General features: G+C 33.2%; 2 protein-coding genes across 6 annotated transcripts in view; both read right to left on the bottom strand.

The window, feature by feature from the left end:
* LOC149795543 (uncharacterized) overlaps window positions 1-19,825 on the bottom strand; it is a 231,708-nt gene that overhangs the window by 59,467 nt on the left and 152,416 nt on the right. The gene's annotated exons all lie outside the window — the stretch shown is intronic.
* LOC149795547 (prominin-1-like) overlaps window positions 1-19,825 on the bottom strand; it is a 93,045-nt gene that overhangs the window by 40,267 nt on the left and 32,953 nt on the right. For all 5 annotated transcript variants that reach the window (XR_016422342.1, XM_089965359.1, XM_089965358.1 and 2 more), the window contains exons 7-11: window positions 18,781-18,881; window positions 16,083-16,148; window positions 11,417-11,474; window positions 3,657-3,745; window positions 3,016-3,098 (exon numbers count right to left, since the gene is read on the bottom strand). Coding sequence is in view for 4 of the 5 variants with exons in the window: in XM_089965359.1 (XP_089821485.1) it covers window positions 3,016-3,098; window positions 3,657-3,745; window positions 11,417-11,474; window positions 16,083-16,148; window positions 18,781-18,881 (397 nt within the window). In the remaining variant the exon portion in view is untranslated. The remainder of the gene's footprint in view (window positions 1-3,015; window positions 3,099-3,656; window positions 3,746-11,416; window positions 11,475-16,082; window positions 16,149-18,780; window positions 18,882-19,825) is intronic.

The following is a 19,825-nucleotide window of genomic DNA, read 5'->3' as shown; positions in this document are numbered from 1 at the left end:
TTTTACACAGTCCGATTAACAGCTGTAAAGTGTTATTACGACATGTGCATTTCCTTTTTTCATACTCATTAAAACATCCCTTACATTCATTAGATAATTGAAATAAGTAACGTTTTTTGACGATATTTGAGTGTCATTTAGTAAATTTCATTGCATTTTAGTAACTATCTACGATGTCGTAACCTCAACGTCCACGAAGTTGTGGTACTAATATTAGTATCATTTAGTAACTAGACGTGCATTTCTTTTTCATTATTGTTATTAATTGATTTCCCCAAAAGTTTGATTGTGCTGATGATTACGGTCTAAATCATTTTTGTTAAAAAATGTTTATTGTATTTCCGTTTGTCTTATTCTCATATATTAATCTAAATGTTTACATTTTTTTCCTAGTAATTCAAGACCTTGCTGGCTTATAGGAAGGAGAGGTTATTTAAACAGTATTTCACGACGTATACAATGATGTCGGGTATTGCTACGCACGTAAGATTTCCGTCTCCAATACTGAAGCAAAACGCTTACCGAATTCGACCTATTGGCGAAAATAAAATACTGCAATGCTTATCATTTGAAAGGAGGCAATTGTTACCAAAATATTCTGCTCAAAATAATATTAATTTTGGATGTACGGGATACCACCCACGTGCTTTCATGATTCGCGATATGTCGGCCTATTCTGCGCACAGTTTTGAAAAGATGTAATGTTTATCCATCGGGATATTGAAATGAAATACATCACTTTGGACTGTTTCTGTCAGCAGTTCAGTTGAGTAATTAGGTCAGGTTTATAGCTAGTTTTACAAAATTGAACGTAACAATGCCAATAAATGGCAAGAGATATTAAGCAAACTCAACCGATCTTGTTTAAAAAAACTTTTTTAAAGTTCAACATTTTAGAAAAAATAAGCTATTACGTGGAAGAAACAGAACAATGAATATGATGTAAGGTGTTTACAAAGTCTTGTTTATGGGGAAAAATTACTAAAGAATTCAGAAACAGACTATATGCCTGGGGAATTTTTGAGAATCCCATTCTAGCGGCAAGTTGACACGTTGGGTAACAGACGATTTTGTACGTATGGGACAACTTCTTGCAAAATTGGAAATTTGGATCAAGATGCAGATTTTTTTTTAGGTAAACATTTCCATCTTTTAAATAATGTATTTATTTGTATGATTCTAAAATATGTATAGCAAATACGGTTTTCTGGGTTACAGGTTCAAGAAGGTCATGGAGTGGGTCTTTATGTTGACATTTAGAAATCACATTTTCATATGCATTTCGAGTCGTAATGTGGATATTTTTGTACACTTTATGAATATCACTTTTCTTAATTAAAGTACGATCGTTCTTTCTTGATACCAAATGGATTTTTGACCCAAAATAACACGTGATCCAATGTTTACAGAAATGACGTATCGACATGGTGGTAGTAATTGATGTTTTTTAACAGATGACAGTAACCATCCCCCTACAAAATAATTAAGTTCACGAAAATGAAATTAAGAAGCAGATTACAGAATAAAGATACATTAAATTGAATAGTCAAAGTCACTCCCCTGTTAATTCATTCAAATTGCATTTTGTTTTTTCACTTCGCGGTCTTTTTCTCTGGCTTGGCTTTTGAGCAATGTTCTTAGCGCTATTTGAAACAGAGAATTTTTCGGTGGTTGAAACTGTTTATGTTATGTCTTGCATTTTACTTTACGAATTCTTAAGGAATCTGAGGAAATTTTATTTGCGTTTCTCGTCAGTTTAACATCGCCATATTACGCTGTTGACGCAATATGCGGCATAATTGCGGTGCAAACAGTAGGCCTAATTCCTTTTTCTTTGTATATAGTGCACATCTGAAACTACGAACTAGAAATAATAGCTAAACCAGCTCAGGGATATGCCGTGGCTTCCAGACACTGTTGTTGTTTTTTTTTTTGTGAGCTGGTTTTTTTTTAGTATGTTATTCAGTAATTCGGCATTATTGTTTATCCATAAGTACTCGTTAATATGTTTTCTTCTTGGTTCATTCGTACAAATACAGCCTTGTTCATTGACTATTTTTACATGAGCAGTAGCGATTGTGTGGTTGGGACTCTACAATCCCACTTAATGTTTCAATGTTTATCTAATTTGGTGTATTCCAGTAGCTTTAGACATTTCGCGATTTACCGAAGGATATATTTATGTTAAACTGTTTGTTGAAAGATTCCGACATAATATTATCGCCTAGATTAAAATGCTATTATGCAGAATGGCGCAATTACATTACAGTTATTACAATGTAAATAGTACTACTAAGATATATTTTTTTCTGCCTATCCTCCTTATTTTATTATCCATGGATGTCCTTTGGTCTTCCACTCTGTTTTGTAATTACCATCCATCCAGATTTTCAAAATTTATTTAATTTTAATTTTTTAAATATCTTTTGTTAAAATTTTGATTTTTTTTTTGTTTATTTTTTTAGGAATGATACTGTTGGCTTTCGCATGCTAATCGCTTTTCGTTTTTAATTTTGAACGATTCGATTTGTTATGTCTGATTACTCTGTTCACAAGCTATGTATTTATTGCTTCATCTTTACTAAGTATAAATGATGTCATCTAATGTTACAAATACAGAGATAGCAGCAAGACGGGCAATAAAGAAATAACATTTTTGTTTGTTTGAAAGGACGATGTAGGATACAATGCATGTCTGGCAAAGATTTGTTACAATTCTAAAAATAGGAAATCTAGTCATAGTTAATTCATAGTGAATGTAATATTTTAATAAATATCATCCTAAAATTGACAAGAAGGAATGTATGGCAGAGATTCTTGAGGTGGGATTGATAATTATTTCTTAACTACAACTTAAATTTCTGGCTCGAAATCAATTATTGGTAACTTCATCAATATAGCAGAGGAAATAAAAGCATTAACAAATATACACTTTTACTATTTTTGTGAGGAGGAACGTAAAAATAAAAGTTTAGTCAAAATGGCTCACTCAAAAGAAAAGCTAATTTCCTTTACCTATATTTATCATACTTCAGTGCCAAATCGGAATATTTAGTCACTTCGCCTTTGAAAGAAGCAACATTGAACCCGCTCTGCGTCTAAAAATAATAATAATAATAATTATCATCATCATCATCATCATCATCATCATCATCTTTCGTGACACTTAATACTTGTCACATTTTCTACAGACATGCATAACTAATATTCCTTGTTAATTTTGATTAAACTTCGTGTAATGTCTTATTGAAGTGTTTCATATATGTTTAATATTTGTATTTTGCCAAGATCCAAGACATGAAGTTGCCTTCCTTTCATCCAAGAGCAATTTACAGTTTTTAACAAGCTAGTCTGATATTGCATCTTAAATACGCGTTGTTCCATTCCGATGAACCGTAGAATCGTACCATTCATGATGTTATATGCATATATGTTTTATATCATCCTATATATCCGAATTTCTCTCTTCAAGTTTTAATACGATTACCACAATATGAAAATATATAAATACGATTTTTTTTCCAGCGAAAACTTTCCAAAAATAAGAATTCTTAAGATAAAACTTACACTTTTGTATTAGCTCTTAAGTTCTGAGGTCCAGTCATGAGGAATTCTTTGCCATGTAAAGTGGACTTTAATGAAAAAGTAAAACTTACATTCTGCCTGAAATCCTGTATCTTTTTAACGACAGTATCCATCTGTTTCTGAATTTCATCAAATTGCTCATTGACGGTTTTGTTTATTCCTGTAAATAATGTGAACACGAAATGACGTAATTGAAGTATAATTATATAGATTATTCACAAGCTGACAGAACGATCTTGTAATTACTGAGGATCAAGATATCAAGGCAAATTTGTTTATTGATTGTCATAATATCGATATAATAATACATACGTTTAACAGTAAAATCAGAATATTCAGCTGACGTTATGCTATAAAACATTAAAAGATATATATATATATATAGAGAGAGAGAGAGAGAGAGAGAGAGAGAGAGTGAGAGAGAGAGAGAGAAAAGAGAGATATCTACGTTTTTTTGAGTACATATACGGTAAAATTTCGCGAGTGAAGTGGAAAGAGTGTAGTGTCACGAATAGCGATAACACGAGTGAGTATACAAAATGTTTCTATCTCACGAGTGAAACATTTCCGTATATCAACTAAAAAAAATAGATTTTCGGTCTATTATATTTTGTTTAAAGACAAATCCGATTTACATGGATTTTCACCCTTATTTGTGATAATTCACTGGAGTGAAATACGATCAATATTTTCACTGCCGCGTCGATAGTAGGTAACATTATAACCAATAAATCTGCGCTAGTTTCAGACCTTTGCGTAGTAGAGTGGTAAGTATAGCTGCCAGGCAAACGGACGAATCGGTTCAGTTCTTATAATGTCGATCTTTAACTTACTTTTAGTTAATATGTTGCTTTGCCCCTTGATTTATGAGTCACAATTATATTGCACTTATATTTTCTGTTGGATATACACAAAACACAGCAGAACATAAACGGTAAACTGCTGTCAATATCGCGTGCAATAAATTGACAAATCTGCTAACGATCGGTTATACTTATTGATAGCCAATACATTTAAGCATGCAATAAAAAGATATTTGCTTGCGCCGAGTGAATAACGGATATATTTTAATTCGCCACAAGTGTAAATACTGAGTTTTTCACTCACTCCATGTTATTCACTCGTTTCAAGCAACCTCACCTCTCTCTCTCTCTCTCTCTCTCTCTCTCTCTCTCTCTCTCTCTATATATATATATATATATATATATATATATATATATATATATATATATATATATATATATACATATGTGTGTGTGTGTGTGTGTGAATGGTGTAAACAAACCGCAGTAGGGCCTAATTTTTCTAGCATTTTATCACCAGACTGATATCTGGAAATTCACCATAAGCACACATTCTTGACATTCTTGTTAGGCTTTGGCTAAGCCAGCACAGATATTAATAGAATTGAGTTTAACTTCAGTTAATGAATGAATTGTATTTACACCAACAACACAGAAAAGTTAACAACGTTCAAAATGAATTTTCATCGGAGGAAGGATGATTGGAATGAGTATGGTGGAATAATAATAATAATAATAGCATATCCGAGTGGATTAAGGAGTGAAGGCAATTCAAGTGTTGTTGAACTTTGAAACCTACACGTTTATCCCACCCAATTTTATTGTTTGGTGTCTACAAAGAAGAGTACACAAGAACTTCGTTATGTATGTATATATTGCACCTAAAAGAAGATAAAAGCGAAACAAAAACAAAACAAAACAAAACAAACACAAAAAAGACAAAAATACCCCCCCCCGGCGAACACATATTCCGCCAACCTCAATATACCCCAATTTCTTCTTTGTAAAGAGGTGGATACAGTGTATATAATCTAGGTTACATTGTAAACAGTACAATAACCGACGTGTTTGAGTGATTGTAAACATGCAATATAGACTACAATGCAATATACCACTCAGGAACGCACGTATAATTTTTTTTTTTTTTTTTTTTTTTTTGGGGGGGGGGGACATAAAGTGGTAAACAATTAAGTTTTACGGATGTAGGCCAAAACACGCTTAGAGCTGAAATGGTGGCGGGAGGGGGGATGAGTGCACCTCATCGCGTGACCTTATGTGCGGGCGCCCATGAAGTCACTATCTAAGACTTCCACTTGTGAAAATTAAAACGGTAGTAAAGTCAATTTAAAGAATAATTTTTAAATCGAACAAGGTGCTTCCGTTTATTTTTTTAAATGTTGAATCTGAACTGAAACGAAGTAAACACTGAAATCTACATGCATATTTGAGGTCTGGAAAAAAATTAATTGTATTATCTTTCTTTTATTTACTTTTATTTTTAAATCATACCTTGAAGATTTACTTCAGTCCGAAAACTAATCAGACGAAACTGTCCCCATAACAATTTTATAAATTCTGATGCTCGTTATTGGGTATATAGACTGTCTATGTGAATGCAGGCTAATTCTGACCTACACAGTTTTTGGTAGATTTTATACATATAGCCAACAAAAATCACACTCACCAAGCACCGAATTAAAGCTGAATCATTTGCCTTTTCTTTCGTTGCTGTTTTGGACCAAAATAATGATTAACCTACAATCTACGAGCTTTAAAACGAAGATCCCTCAATCGACTTACTGCGACGGTAAGCCTTCCATATAAAGTCAATCAAATTGCAGAAACTCTGTTGTTGTCGAACAATATATGTTACGTTTAAATTTTTATAGACACACACCTTTGAATAAGTACGGAATTCGTGTAACCCCCGATTCCTTTAAATGTCTACAGACACTGACACTTGGGTAGGTACGGAATTCGTATTGCCACCCGACTCCTTAAACGTTTGGCAATGACGGTCGAATCAATCTCTGTGTTGATTGTCTGTTCGAAGTTAAAAGACCAACTTCACATAAAGTTTTAAATAAAAGCTGAGCAAACAATATGTTTGGAGGTACCTTAAATTTGCCACACATAAATTAAATTCTTAACCTATTACGTATTCTCACGGGATTGCACATAAGACATTTAAAAGAAATAAAACTATTAAAAAAGAAAAAAGACAACTAACTAAATCATACCATTTGATCCACTATCTAGTATGCTGCACATCCAAAACTGACTTAAAATATATTTTAATGGCACTAAATAAAACTGATCGATAAAGAAACAGGCGTCAATATAAACTAAGATATACATGATAACAAGTTGTGTGTTTGTGTGTTTGTGTGTGTGTTGGATTATTGACGTAGCTTTAACAATATTTGCAGCGCTACAGTATATAGCGATGTCTAGCACTGGGGCATTATGCCCCAGACATGTAGCATCATGTCCAACCCAGTCACATTATCCTGACACCAGGCCAGCCAGTCCTAACACTAAACTCTTAATGCTGAGTACCGAGTGAGGCAGATGCAAATATCATTTTTATGAGTCGTTGGTATGACTCGGCTGGGGTTCAAACTCGCGACCTCCCGCATCCGAGACGGATGCTCTAACCATTAGGCCACTGGAGCGACATATAATAACAAGGAAAAATATAGGTCATGGTTTTTAATAATAAATTAGCGACACCTTTAAATATTACGTCTACGGGCTTAAAATCAAACAACAAGACAAGGAAAACCCAAGAAGCATTAAATTTTCCAAAATATCAATTTATTTTTAAAAAAAATATAAAATCAAACAAAGTGAAAGAATTAATAATAACTTACCGTGTATGAATTCCTAGAATATTACCCTAAATTATACTAGCGATTTCTCACTGATCCGGAAACTGTTCAAAGGTATTCCGAATGAAATTTCTAATACGGTAATGTGTTACTGTGCTAGCACCACCGAATAATCACAGTTCTAAATCCTAAAGTTTTTACTTCAATGTAATGCCGTGAACGTAAAATACTTATGAAGTCCTTGCAAGTTTCACATAATCCGTTAGAATTATTTACATATTCAAGTCCTTGAATCTATTCACATAATCCTCAGTGTCTAGACTGTTTAAATTAAAGGATTTCCACTCCGCTAAATACAACAAACAAATGAATCACTTCCTTTCAACCACTTTTATAAACGTTTTCCATATAAACGAAGAATAGAAAATGTGGTGCTTGTATTCTCATTGTATTGTCTTAATATACGCACCAAAATCAACAATATCTGATTTACTGAAAGAATCTTGAACAATTAATTGTATTATTTCAAAATAACACAAACAGTTACGTTTTAAACTTCTCAAGCTACTGATCAGAAGTAGTCAACGGCTAGGATGCTTGTTATATCTCTATGTTACCAATGTACTCCCTAAAATCATACGATGTTGACATGACCTCTATTCAAATAAAGCGTGGAGTATTTGACCTACATATTTGTTGACCTGACCTTACCCACCGGATTGGTGTGTCAGTGAGATTAATACAACAAAGTGTATATACACATTAGCATAGTGCTAGACAGCTACTGAATAAAAGAATTTAAATTATAACTGTCTTAGACCTAAACGACTGAAATAAAAGCTATATTATAAATTAAATGGTGCTACAGATATTACAGATATCCGTAACAATATGAAACATTAATACATGAAGTAACAACTTTTTGATAGATTTCACGAACTATGCAAACAGCTCTTGTGAAGAAGGCAAGGTAATAAAGAAAAATAACAGTGATTCAAAATGATGTACCATTTGCCCGGGGATCCTCACACAAATCAAGAAAGGTCATTTACATCGAAAATAATTTATACCCGGTGGCGTTTTTCTTAACCCAAATTGAAAGTAAATATCGATCTTAATCTTGACCGCCCACCGATCTAAATGGAATATGTTTGCAGAATTTACTTTGCGTTATCTATCGTTTGTTATTTGCTTATGAAAATAATTTTACGGTCATAACAATTTAACAGAGGGAATAACGCGTTGCTTGATTTATAGATGGCTATGCGCTATTATCCAATTTTCTCCATATCTCTGTACAAACGCTGAAGCAAAGATGAAAAATGTCTAACGAATGCGAAAGAAATTAAAATGTACTTTTTAAATTAAATATACATTGTACTCGATTTGCAAAAGCGCTGTGGGTCATTTAAAAATATCCTTATTGCTTTAGTTACGAACAACAACATATACAGGACTTTGCATACAATTTTTTAATAAATCAGATCTTAATTGTATATATGTTATCAAATCATAATTTGTTTAATATTTTATTGTGTTTTATGAATCTTAGAAAAGACAGGAAACTGACTGAATATTCACGATCTTCCAACACTGTATATTGTTACTCCTAAAACTAATTTTAGGGAGAAAAGTAAATATGAAAAAAATAATAAAAGTAAAATATCATATTTGTATTAAATCATTGTTTATGAGTTTAGATAGCTTTTATCTCGCACGCTAAAGCAATTTTTAAATCGAGCTGCGCAGTTGCACCTAAAATACATTTTAAAGTAGATAATAAGAACGTTAAGTTAATTTATTTTTAAATTTACGTACAATCAATGTATTTCAATATTAATACCAACCATTTCATATCACGAGATATATTGTGATTTCAGTTAGGTTCAATAGCAACATGAATGATCAGCGTGTTACAATACGGCCCTTTGCTCATACAATATTCTTTTCATTGTAGGAAAAAATAACATTATCAATAACATTATAATTGCATTAAATAACTACTGATCACAAGTCAGTTTTACTCCCGTGCAACATGATGCAGATTAAGTATTTTTTTAAAGATATTGGCAAATAGGAAGATAATGCAGCTCGAGGTTTGAATAAACGGTTTGTTTAACTAAATTTAAGAGGACATAAGAAATTGATTAAGTCAGTCAAATAAGTTTTGTCTGTTCAAAATATGGTTTTCATCTTGAATCGCACGGCGCCAGCTTCCAATATAAGAGCAAATCAACTTGCTAAAAAAAACATATATAAATCTTACGGTATTTCTTTAAATCAGAAAGGCATTGTTGAAAAAGTTCGTTTTATTTACAATGATAGTGAAGAGACCAAGGTTGATAAAATAATTATGCATGTTTCAGGTTTAAACTAAAAGCTAAGCTGGAACTACTTTTTGATGGCTGTTTCCTAGTTACAGCTAAACAAGCGTGAATAACTGTTCGTATCCTCACTTGACACACAAATGAGGATGAGTACAAAACTCACAAAAGCCGGAAAATATTTAACTCGTTTCATAAATTTAATATCAAATCATTAGCCATTTAAGATCCTTTATTTATTATGAGTGGTATTAGCGAAAACGAGTGACTATTGCTACACACACATGAAATGAATAAAATTTGGTATTTTGTTCGATTCTACGAAATTTGCCCTGATTATGGACTGGATTTATGTGACAATTCCACATGAAATACATCGGATTGAAGAAGCGAGGGAGAAGCGTATTGGCATCTGCAAATGTGTTTCTGTTTCTGTCAATGAATGTTTGAAATAATAATGTGGGAAAAATATGAAGTCTTTCAATTGCAATTATCAAAAAGCCGCTATGGATTTTAATGCTTATTTCATTTTGAGTGCAGTTAGAAGGATGTAATTGCACTTATATTCGAAATTACAGTACAATTTCGAAATGTGTAATCAAGATTAAGAACCTATGACATGGCTCATGTAATTCGAAATTGCAGAATGGAAGGATTTACCAGCTAAGGAAGACATTATATGCCTTGTCACTTGTATGTTATTTGTAAGGACCCTTTCTTGCATCTGTTGTAGAGCTAGCCTAAATCCTGAACATTGCATCAAAAAAGTTACGTGAGTGTGCATGATTTACAAATCAAAACTGCTGGCGTCTGCGTCCATTGTTTGTTTACAATAGAAAGTAGTTTCCTTATGAACGTGAATGCAATATGTGTATTTACACTCGAGTGCAGTATCGGGGAATATTGCACGATTCTGACAATGTTTAGTTAACGGAGAAAAAAATGAGCATATAATAAGTATAGGTTACTGCATTCGTATGAGAAAATATAAACGAGGGTTTTTCTTTTCTGAGTAATACTGCACGATCTTCGGTGTGTTTCTGGTCTTCCGTGACATTGGTCATGTCATTCGGATTGTAGAACTCACTAAGAAAGTACATTGTGAGGAAATTCAAAGTGCATAAGTGTAAATCTGTTTTTTACCATTCTTGCCACAAGCTCCAGAAGTCATATGTTTATGCCCTGTCACTTGCATGCTCGCTGTTGGAGGGGCTCCAGCTATGACCTGTATTGTATGTCTTCTATCTTTGGCCTAACATTGTATCAAAATAGTTACCGAGGAAAATTGCAAAGCAGCTGTGTCACGGTCCATTTAGCCACGGAAATAATTTTCACAAAGGTCGTGCAGTATTACGCAGAAAAAAATCGTTCATATTTTCCCATAAAAATGCAATAATCTATAAATATATATGTCATACGATTGGAACGTTAATGGCGTCGTTTTCAAAATAGTGAGTTGTTCGCATAACAGCTCGTTTGGAAACTTCCCCTGAGATGCAGCAATTTTTGGTAGCTTCACTGCAGTAAATGAAGCGTGCACACTTGAAAATATAGGTATTGTCTATGAAAGTTTGGATAATTTTAAAACTTAACTCTCAATTATAGACCGATAGTGAAAAACAAAATATAATTATTTATGAACATATGGAACGTGTACTACTTACTATTAGTATTAACATATTAGAACTATCTACATGGAAAGTATACTGCATACATTTAGCATGAAAACATTAGCACTATGTGCATGCAAAGTATACATGAACTGCTAACTATTAGCATCACCATATTAGGACTATCTGTATGGAAAATTAGCACCAGCATATTAGGACACACTATGCTGATATAATATTGCTGCTGAAGTTAGAATACTTACCAGATAGGTTTGAATTTGACAACGGAGTCTCCACTTGAACTTCAATGGCCTTTTTTATCTGAAAATATGTTAGGTGTGCATTAAGTCCTATACCGACAGAATTTGAGCTTAAGCACTTTTACGTACTTTTATTATGTGTTGTTATTGGCAAATACGATTTATGGTTTTTCGCAGTTTGCTCTTCTATTCAAAACACTCCTACATACTAATAGAATATGTACAAAATTAACCTCCATACAGCATTCATCTTTATATTAAAAACAGTATTAACCAATGGTGGCTCGTTTGCACAAGTGTCATTGTAATTATTGATGCTGAACCTCAGTGGTGCTAACATATTGCTCAAAGAGATTATTGTATAAAACATGTTTCAATACACTATATAGAGTTTGAACGAACATGAAAATTATAGAGTTAATATACTAATGTCTATATGCTGGGAAAATGTTTGAAAAATGTCATTTAAGTTATATTATTAATACAATATTCTCACAAAGCACATCTAGAACCTAAATACAGCCTGTACTTCAGAAGCCAAAAATGGAAGCTATAAATCTGACAGTTTGCAATGCACTTATTTCAGGGGAATCCATACTGTTATTTATTTGTTGACAGCAATCTGCCAATATAAGGATAACACACAAGGAACAATTTCCCTAAAGAAAATATAAAGAAGGTTTTACTTATAAGTTAAAAAAATGGACAAGTTCCGTTTTCAACAAACAAGCTTTTGTATTTGTCAGGTTCTAACAAAAGAGGGTGCGTGCTTAGGCAAAAGGAAGACTAGCGCTCTCTTATCTTTACGATCATGTCTAATATGTACAAAGAGGCATAATTTACTGGAGGTCCCAGCATTTGACTAAAATGTAGGCTGTGTCTGGTGAAAACATCTCGCATTGTTAATGAGTATGACTTGTTTTTATAGGCGAATGAAAAGAAAGGACGTTGCTACTCGCATAAAATGGTACGTTTTTCCATTAATTCAGTGAATCTGTAAACCTAGACTAACAGCTTGGATAGATAATCCTAATTATTTATTTCCTTCTATCGCTATATCCATAGCGCTAACCCGTTAAACCCTCCACACCACAACCCTACTTGCTGATGCTAGCCAAGAAATTTTACCTACTTGCTGCTCAGAACACTTATGTTGCATTAAATCCCAAGTTCAAGCCTGTATCTCAAAGAACACAATAGAAGGTGCATTATATTACAAAAAAGGGCTTATGCACTTACAAGGGATATTTGAACATTCTGAATATTTTCTTTTAACTTTATTGTGCATTGATCCTGTCTGTAAATTCAATGCCGATCGATAGACAAAGTAATATTGTAAAAAAAGACATGCAGCTGTACGCGCAGCACGTCAGGCACTTGCAGATATATGTGCGTGATGTAACATGCAGTAAAATCATGGCTGACCTGAATACAATTTACAGATCTAATTCTCGTCATATCCAATACTTCTAAGGTGGTTTAATCGTTTTAAACGTGGTAGCGAATCTATCGAGTATGACACGTGTTCAGCAAGACCGACCTGGATTGGTAGGCAGGAAGTGGCTACCGTAAAGAGGACATTTGATGAAAACGCTCAAAACACGGTAAAATGCAATGATGTTATTACGGCTATTAATTCTTCGGCTATTTTGTTATGTGCTAAGAATCATTTGAATATAAGAACGGTTTAATCAAATGGGTTTCAAAACATACTCGGGCTGAAGTCGCCAAACAGTTACTCCTCAAATTGAAAGAGAGAGGCCAGATACATTTTAATGAGAGTGGCACATGTGATGGATGAAACGTGAATGTACTTTCTTGGAATTTGATCAATAAAATAACGCACTTTGGATTGGAGAAAATTAACAGAGAACTCCGATCTTCAGCGTAGTCGGACTGTCAAGATAAATTTACATGCATCACTTTTCCATGCAAAAGGTCTGTTTGTCCAGGTACCTGTCCACCACTCTTCCTGTGTTACTGGAAATATTTATGCCTTCAAAGCGTTTGCGAACTTTATGGAACACTATCGAACGAACTGTCCACGCACCGGCCCCATCTAATGAAAGACAACGTGCCGGTGATTAAATCAGCCATAGTGACGACTACCTCAAGCACAGCATCCAGTCTTTGCCACATCTTCCATACAGACTTGATTTAGCCCCATTTGGCTTTTGGCTGAATCCCGTAATAAAATGTTTGCTGAGGGGCGTACAAATAAATAAAAAGCCGCTGTGATGTTGGGAGTGCGGTTTTCAGAGTATGAACAGCATATCAAATACAAAATGGCATTTGATAACTGGATACTCTGACTGAGAAAGCATGTAGATGTATATGATGAATACTTTTGAGGGATATACTGACTTACTGTTCATCGCTAATAAAGATTTTTCTTTGTAATGCGCACTAATATTCAGAACTTTAAATGCCCATCGTATGTCCGTGCAGGCTTTATCGTCGTTTGATCGGTATACAACATAAAACCAACCATAGAAAGAAGAACATATTACTAAAGATGGAGACACTGCTGATCACTGACTACCTGAGAGCGGTTCCTCCTCTAGGAGATTCCCAATGTCACATCAAGTATGGCAAGGAAACTCCATTTGCACTATGAAAATTTATTCACAAAGGATTTCTCTTCAAACGCAGATCATCCCTATAACTTTAACCCAGTTTCCAGATTTTAAATAATACACATTCGTTTGGCCTTGCATGAAGATCAATAGAAAGTTGTGTTGACAAGTGTGAAGGCTTGTAAAAAAGGAACTGTTATGTCATGGGATTGAGGTCCTAGAATGTTTCACATAATCCGATCTAAATAGTTAAATATTTAGATCCCTGAATAGAATCACATAATCCCAAAGTACTGACTGTTTAGACCAAAATTTATAACTATGGTATATCCAATGACGACATGTATAACTCACTGTTTTCTCCCAGTGACTCTTACGAACAATAACTAAACTGAGCAAAAAATAAAATAAGTGTTGCGTATTGTCATTATATAGGGTCCATTTTCGTTTTAATAAACAATCTCTGATTCGCAATAATGTTTAGAATAATCAAAGTCGTTTTATTCCCTTTCACATTAATTTGTTCGTCAACATGCACAAACAGTCATGATCAAATCATATTTAACCAATCAAATGCTAGAGCGCGTTTGATAGTTCTCCATAAGGCAATCACACTTAGAATCACGTGCTTTGTTTACCTGACCCACATTCATACTCGCGTGTCAATATTGACCTACTCAGTTGTTGATTTCACCTAGCGATCGACCTTATCATGAATACAATTCTTATGATGAAGAGTACATGTACTTATAATTTAGTTTTAACAACTGAAATAAAAGATTGAAATTGAAGACTCGAAAACGGAAGTGCTCCAATACGCATGGGTAACACACATATTTGCTCATTTTCTTACTAAGAGGTGTGCTTACAGTCAAGAGATGTATTAGATTGACCCAGTAAGTCATGAAAAAAAAAGAACAACAACAAACAAAGCAATGGGGCCACATATCTGGAACTAATTGTTTGCTTCTTTTGCTTTTAACATATTGACGTGACCATCGTGTTGGTCGTTTTAGGGATACTATCCAAAAATGAATAGTAAAGTGCCAGATAGCAGAGGCGCTTACTAACAGGCGATGGTGCAGAATGACCCAATTGCAAATGCGCTTTGTTACCTCTTGTATTTATATATATATATATATATATATATATATATATATATATATATATATATATATATATATATATTGTTTGACACCGCTCTGGTGGCCTAGTGGTAAGAGCATCCGCCTCAGATGTGGAAGGTCGTGTGGGTTCGGTCCCCGGCCGAGTCATACCAAAGATTTTAGAAAAATTGTACTAACAGTTGCCTCGCTTGGCGCTCAGCATTAAGAGGTTAGTGTTAGGACTGGTCGGCCTGGTGTCAGGATAATGTGACTGGGGGAGACATGATCCTACATGTCTGCGGCATGATGCCCCAGTGCTAGACATCACTATAAACTGCCACACTGCAGTCATCGTATCGATATGACTGAAAAATTGTTCAAGCTACGTTAAAAATCCAAATCAAACACACAGACACACACACAGACACACACACACACACACATATATATTTGTGTGCGACTATAGATGAATGTGAAACTTTTAGAATAAGCAACCTGGATTTTAGACTAGGTTTTGGTGGCGAGAAAGGAAATGTGGTCCTTGAAGAAAAATCATTTGTGAACAAATGTATTGTACCTTAAAATGAATTTCTTTCGTGGTACTAGATGTCACCAGATCATTCCTTCCATTTACTGATTTATAAATAATCTTAACAGATGTATATAGATCCTTCTCTCTATTATTGGTTTATGTTGTGTAAGTCAAGTCACAAATGTTGTATTTCCATCAAACAATGAGGTAACTTGTTTTGCATGCATGCATGCATGTGTGAAATTCCAACAAGTTTAAAGCTGAAGATCCAATCGAACAACAACAACAGCAACAACAATATAGAAGAAATGGGGAAAAAAAGAGGAAAACAGTTAAGCAACAACAAGATATTTTATAAATAAATCTATGTTGAATATGATGATGGTCAAGCCGTGTTTTCTGCTTGAAGAAAGATTTCCGATAATTGTTTATATATATTATTAAAACAAACATACCTCTGCACTCATATTACTGTTTTTGAAGACGTTAAACTCCTGCCTCTTTCCATTTATATCACTGAACTTGAAGAGAAAATAAATGCGTGACAATAGTACCTTATATATTGGCACATTATGGATGAATGTTAACAACTATACATACAAATAGCCGCTGTTTTTGCAAAATTTTGTATAATCTTCAATATGTTGAAGCAGGTGATTTCCTAATTCAATACTCCTTATTTGCAAAGGTGTGCGGATCAAATGTGGATGTTCACAGAATCCAGATGCGTGTTCGTAGAAGATCTCGAATGGGTAATGATTTAATGTTGAATTTATGAAACGAGTTGAATGATATGCAGTTCTTGCGAGCCTTGGCGAGCAAAAGCTGGACATTAATCAACGAGTTTCATAAATTTAATATTTAATTATGACCCATTTGAGATACTTTTTACCACATAGTTGTTCTTTCAGTGGAATGTTTTAGATAGAAAGAAGAACGAATAATTTCGTTCATTCTGACAGACCTTTCATTTGTTGTACGTAAAAAATAGTCTCAAACAAAAGTTGAATTAGTATAAACGTTTAAAAGTTGATTAAACTTTTCTTACAAGCTGAAAGTAAAAGAACAAGCATCCTTCCAAATAAACAGAACATTTTACACAGACAAAATCATTTTTAAACACAGAATGTCCAATTCTCGTCTTTTCACATTGTTTGATGCATTACCGATTAGAATGCAATAGAGTAGATCGTCCATGTTTACGTAACCTAACATGTCATTTTCACAACTGAACGTTACATTGCTGCAATATTCATTTGAAAGATGGTTTCCTGGACTCAGAAATTCTCATATTTACTGTAATGTATTTGTGACTAAATGTTTGCAGTATTTTACTTGGAACAGCAGACTACAGAATATTCTTTTATTCTGAGTCGAAATTGCATCACATATTTACCTCGTAAATATGCAGTTGTTGAATAAACTTTTGTTAGTATGGAGACCGGTTTATGTCCACATTCTTCTGTGAACAGAGTTGAGTTTATTTACTTATGTAAGTTAACATTTAAACCATGCTTGTATATAAGGTGGATTCCATACTTCAGATTTACTGCCATCCCACCCACCTTAACCCTAACTTACACATTCGCTATGAACTCAGCAATACCCATGGTTTTACTTGCTGTTGTTATTGTTCGTGTCTTGATGTTTTATCGATTTTTCATGTTATGTTAAGTGTGACATAACATAACAAGCCCCTGCTATGGTAAATTGGCTATATTCAGACAGACGAGACTATTTTTTCCCAATTGATTTCGTGACTGGAATAAAAAAGATGGCGGCCAAAATGTTCATTAACAACAAAACATTCCAGAAGGCAGTGTTAAAAAGTTTTCCCACGATCGCATAAAATCATTAAAAAGAATACTGCACAATAATTTCATGGGTTTATATGGAACAATCAGAATCATATTAAATGTTTCGTTCACATGTTATGATATCAAAAATATGAAACTGCACATACTATAGGCTAAGTGTACCAACTATGTGATAAAATTTGTTATGAAACATGCATTTATACACACAGGAGCTTCAGTTCAACAAATCTTTTATAAACATTTATATCCGGAGTTTAATCTAAAGTAAATAAGAAAACAAATTTAAGCACTGAGATGTGAAAAATATCATGTCAGGTCATGGGATATTGGGATTCTGTCAAATGGATAACACTTCACGTTCCCTAATTATTGTTTTAAAAATATGCATTTTTCAAAATTTAAAATTTTCCAACATTGCACAGTCAATCAGACATAATTACTGTTGTAGTAGCAGTGTGACTTCTTTTCAATACTGAATTTATTTTATCTAGATTTTCTGTTCATAAAGTTTTAGTATTCCATCAGTCTTCGTATGAAGCAGGGTACGGAAAAAACGGGATGAGTGCCAAATTAACAGCCTATAAATTTTCATCTCGAATACAATGTTGGTTCAAGTCTTACTGAACATACATGACTCAAATTTTCAGTGTTATGTGGCGTCACAAAACGATTCATATTAGGACCTTTCCTTTTACTACTCTCTATTCACCATCTGTATATATGTCTTAAATACTATAATTCCGATACAATTCTTGATGACAGAACTATTCACCATTCGAATAAGTTTATGTCCGTTGTCAATTATCATCTTCAGAGAGATATTCCATAGCTTCACATGTAGGGTACGTAAGACAAAATGCAAAAAACAAACAAAATGATATATCAAATACTACATGTATTTCAACAGGCTCCATTCAGGAACTGTTGATAAATCATGTGCTCAGACGTAGGCTAGAAAGCGTTGAACCCGATTTTTTTATTCTTACAGATTGTTAAATGTTTTCATATATAAACAAATTGTTAGGTATCTGTTCTTTTATTTTTAAGCGTTAACGTAATGACCTCATATTTTTCTATTTTAAATTTCACTTAAAAATCATTATATGTAGGATTACTAGTTCAAAAAATTAATGTATATACGATATATATATATATATATATATATATATATATATATATATATATATATATATATATATATATACTATGATAACCATATAAAAGATTAACTTTTAACGCTAAATATTTATAGTCTTAAAAATAAATACTTTATTATTACTATTATTACTATTATCATTATTATTATTATTATTACTGTTATTATTATTATTATTACCGGAGGATTAGAAAGTGATGAATTGCAAAGAGGACATGCCGCAGTCAGGGCTGTGATTGCGTTCTCAGTCTCACTAAATACTTGATCAGTTTTCCTGACATCTGAAATAATAGAAGATAGGTACCATATAGAGTAAATACTTTGATATTGCTACTCATTTTAGTAGCAAAATGCGGCTCTTGGCAACTAAATGGGGACTCCAGTGTTATCTTCACACTTCTTGATATAATATCCAACACATTGTTTTGATACACTATCCAACACATACGTTTTGCTAAAACATCCAATACATACTTTTTGATATACTGTCTAAAATATACCTTAGTTACTATTGAACACGTACTTTCTATTACTATTGAACATGTCCTTTTGATTACTATCCAATACTTACTTGTTTTTATTTTTTGATTACAATAGAGCATCATATGCATATAATCCAACGAAAAGCGTAGGAGTATTTGTTCACGTGGAATGAAAAATAAAATAAAAATTAAAACTGACAAACAGGTAAATTAAATCAGATATAATTAAATCAAACATACATAACATAAGTCTCGTTAAATGCTATAAATGTTTCTCATTTTATGTTCCCGTTAGTCACTATAAACTTTCGTCCATACATTTTCCCCTGTTCAATTCCCGTTTGTCGCTATAATATTTTGACGATGTGTTAGTCACCGGGTGGCCCATGTTACCAAAACTAATAATGATTAATTTTAAAATTTTAAAAACGGCTTTGAATTGTTAATAATATGGACAATATAATTCATCATAGAATTATGTTTTAATGACGAAAAAGCTTTCAAAAGGATAATTGATGGCGGTTAAAGGGTTAAAGAGTACTGCAAAGTCACTGTGATTTATAATGATTTTTATACTATGGTGGAATTGAACTTCCTCAATTTTCGAAACGAACAAATAAAATAATCTAACGTTATGATTGGTTAGCAAAATTCTTTATAAACAATTACATAAATTTTTAGTCAACCAAATGAAAAATGTCTCCCACTAATATTACTACCGTATCTGCTACTACCACTACAAC

Source organism: Sinohyriopsis cumingii, chromosome 7 (assembly GCF_028554795.1).
Source record: "Sinohyriopsis cumingii isolate HCF-2022 chromosome 7, ASM2855479v2, whole genome shotgun sequence".
Classification (NCBI taxonomy): domain Eukaryota; kingdom Metazoa; phylum Mollusca; class Bivalvia; order Unionida; family Unionidae; genus Sinohyriopsis; species Sinohyriopsis cumingii.
This window is presented reverse-complemented; position numbering and strand designations above follow the sequence as displayed.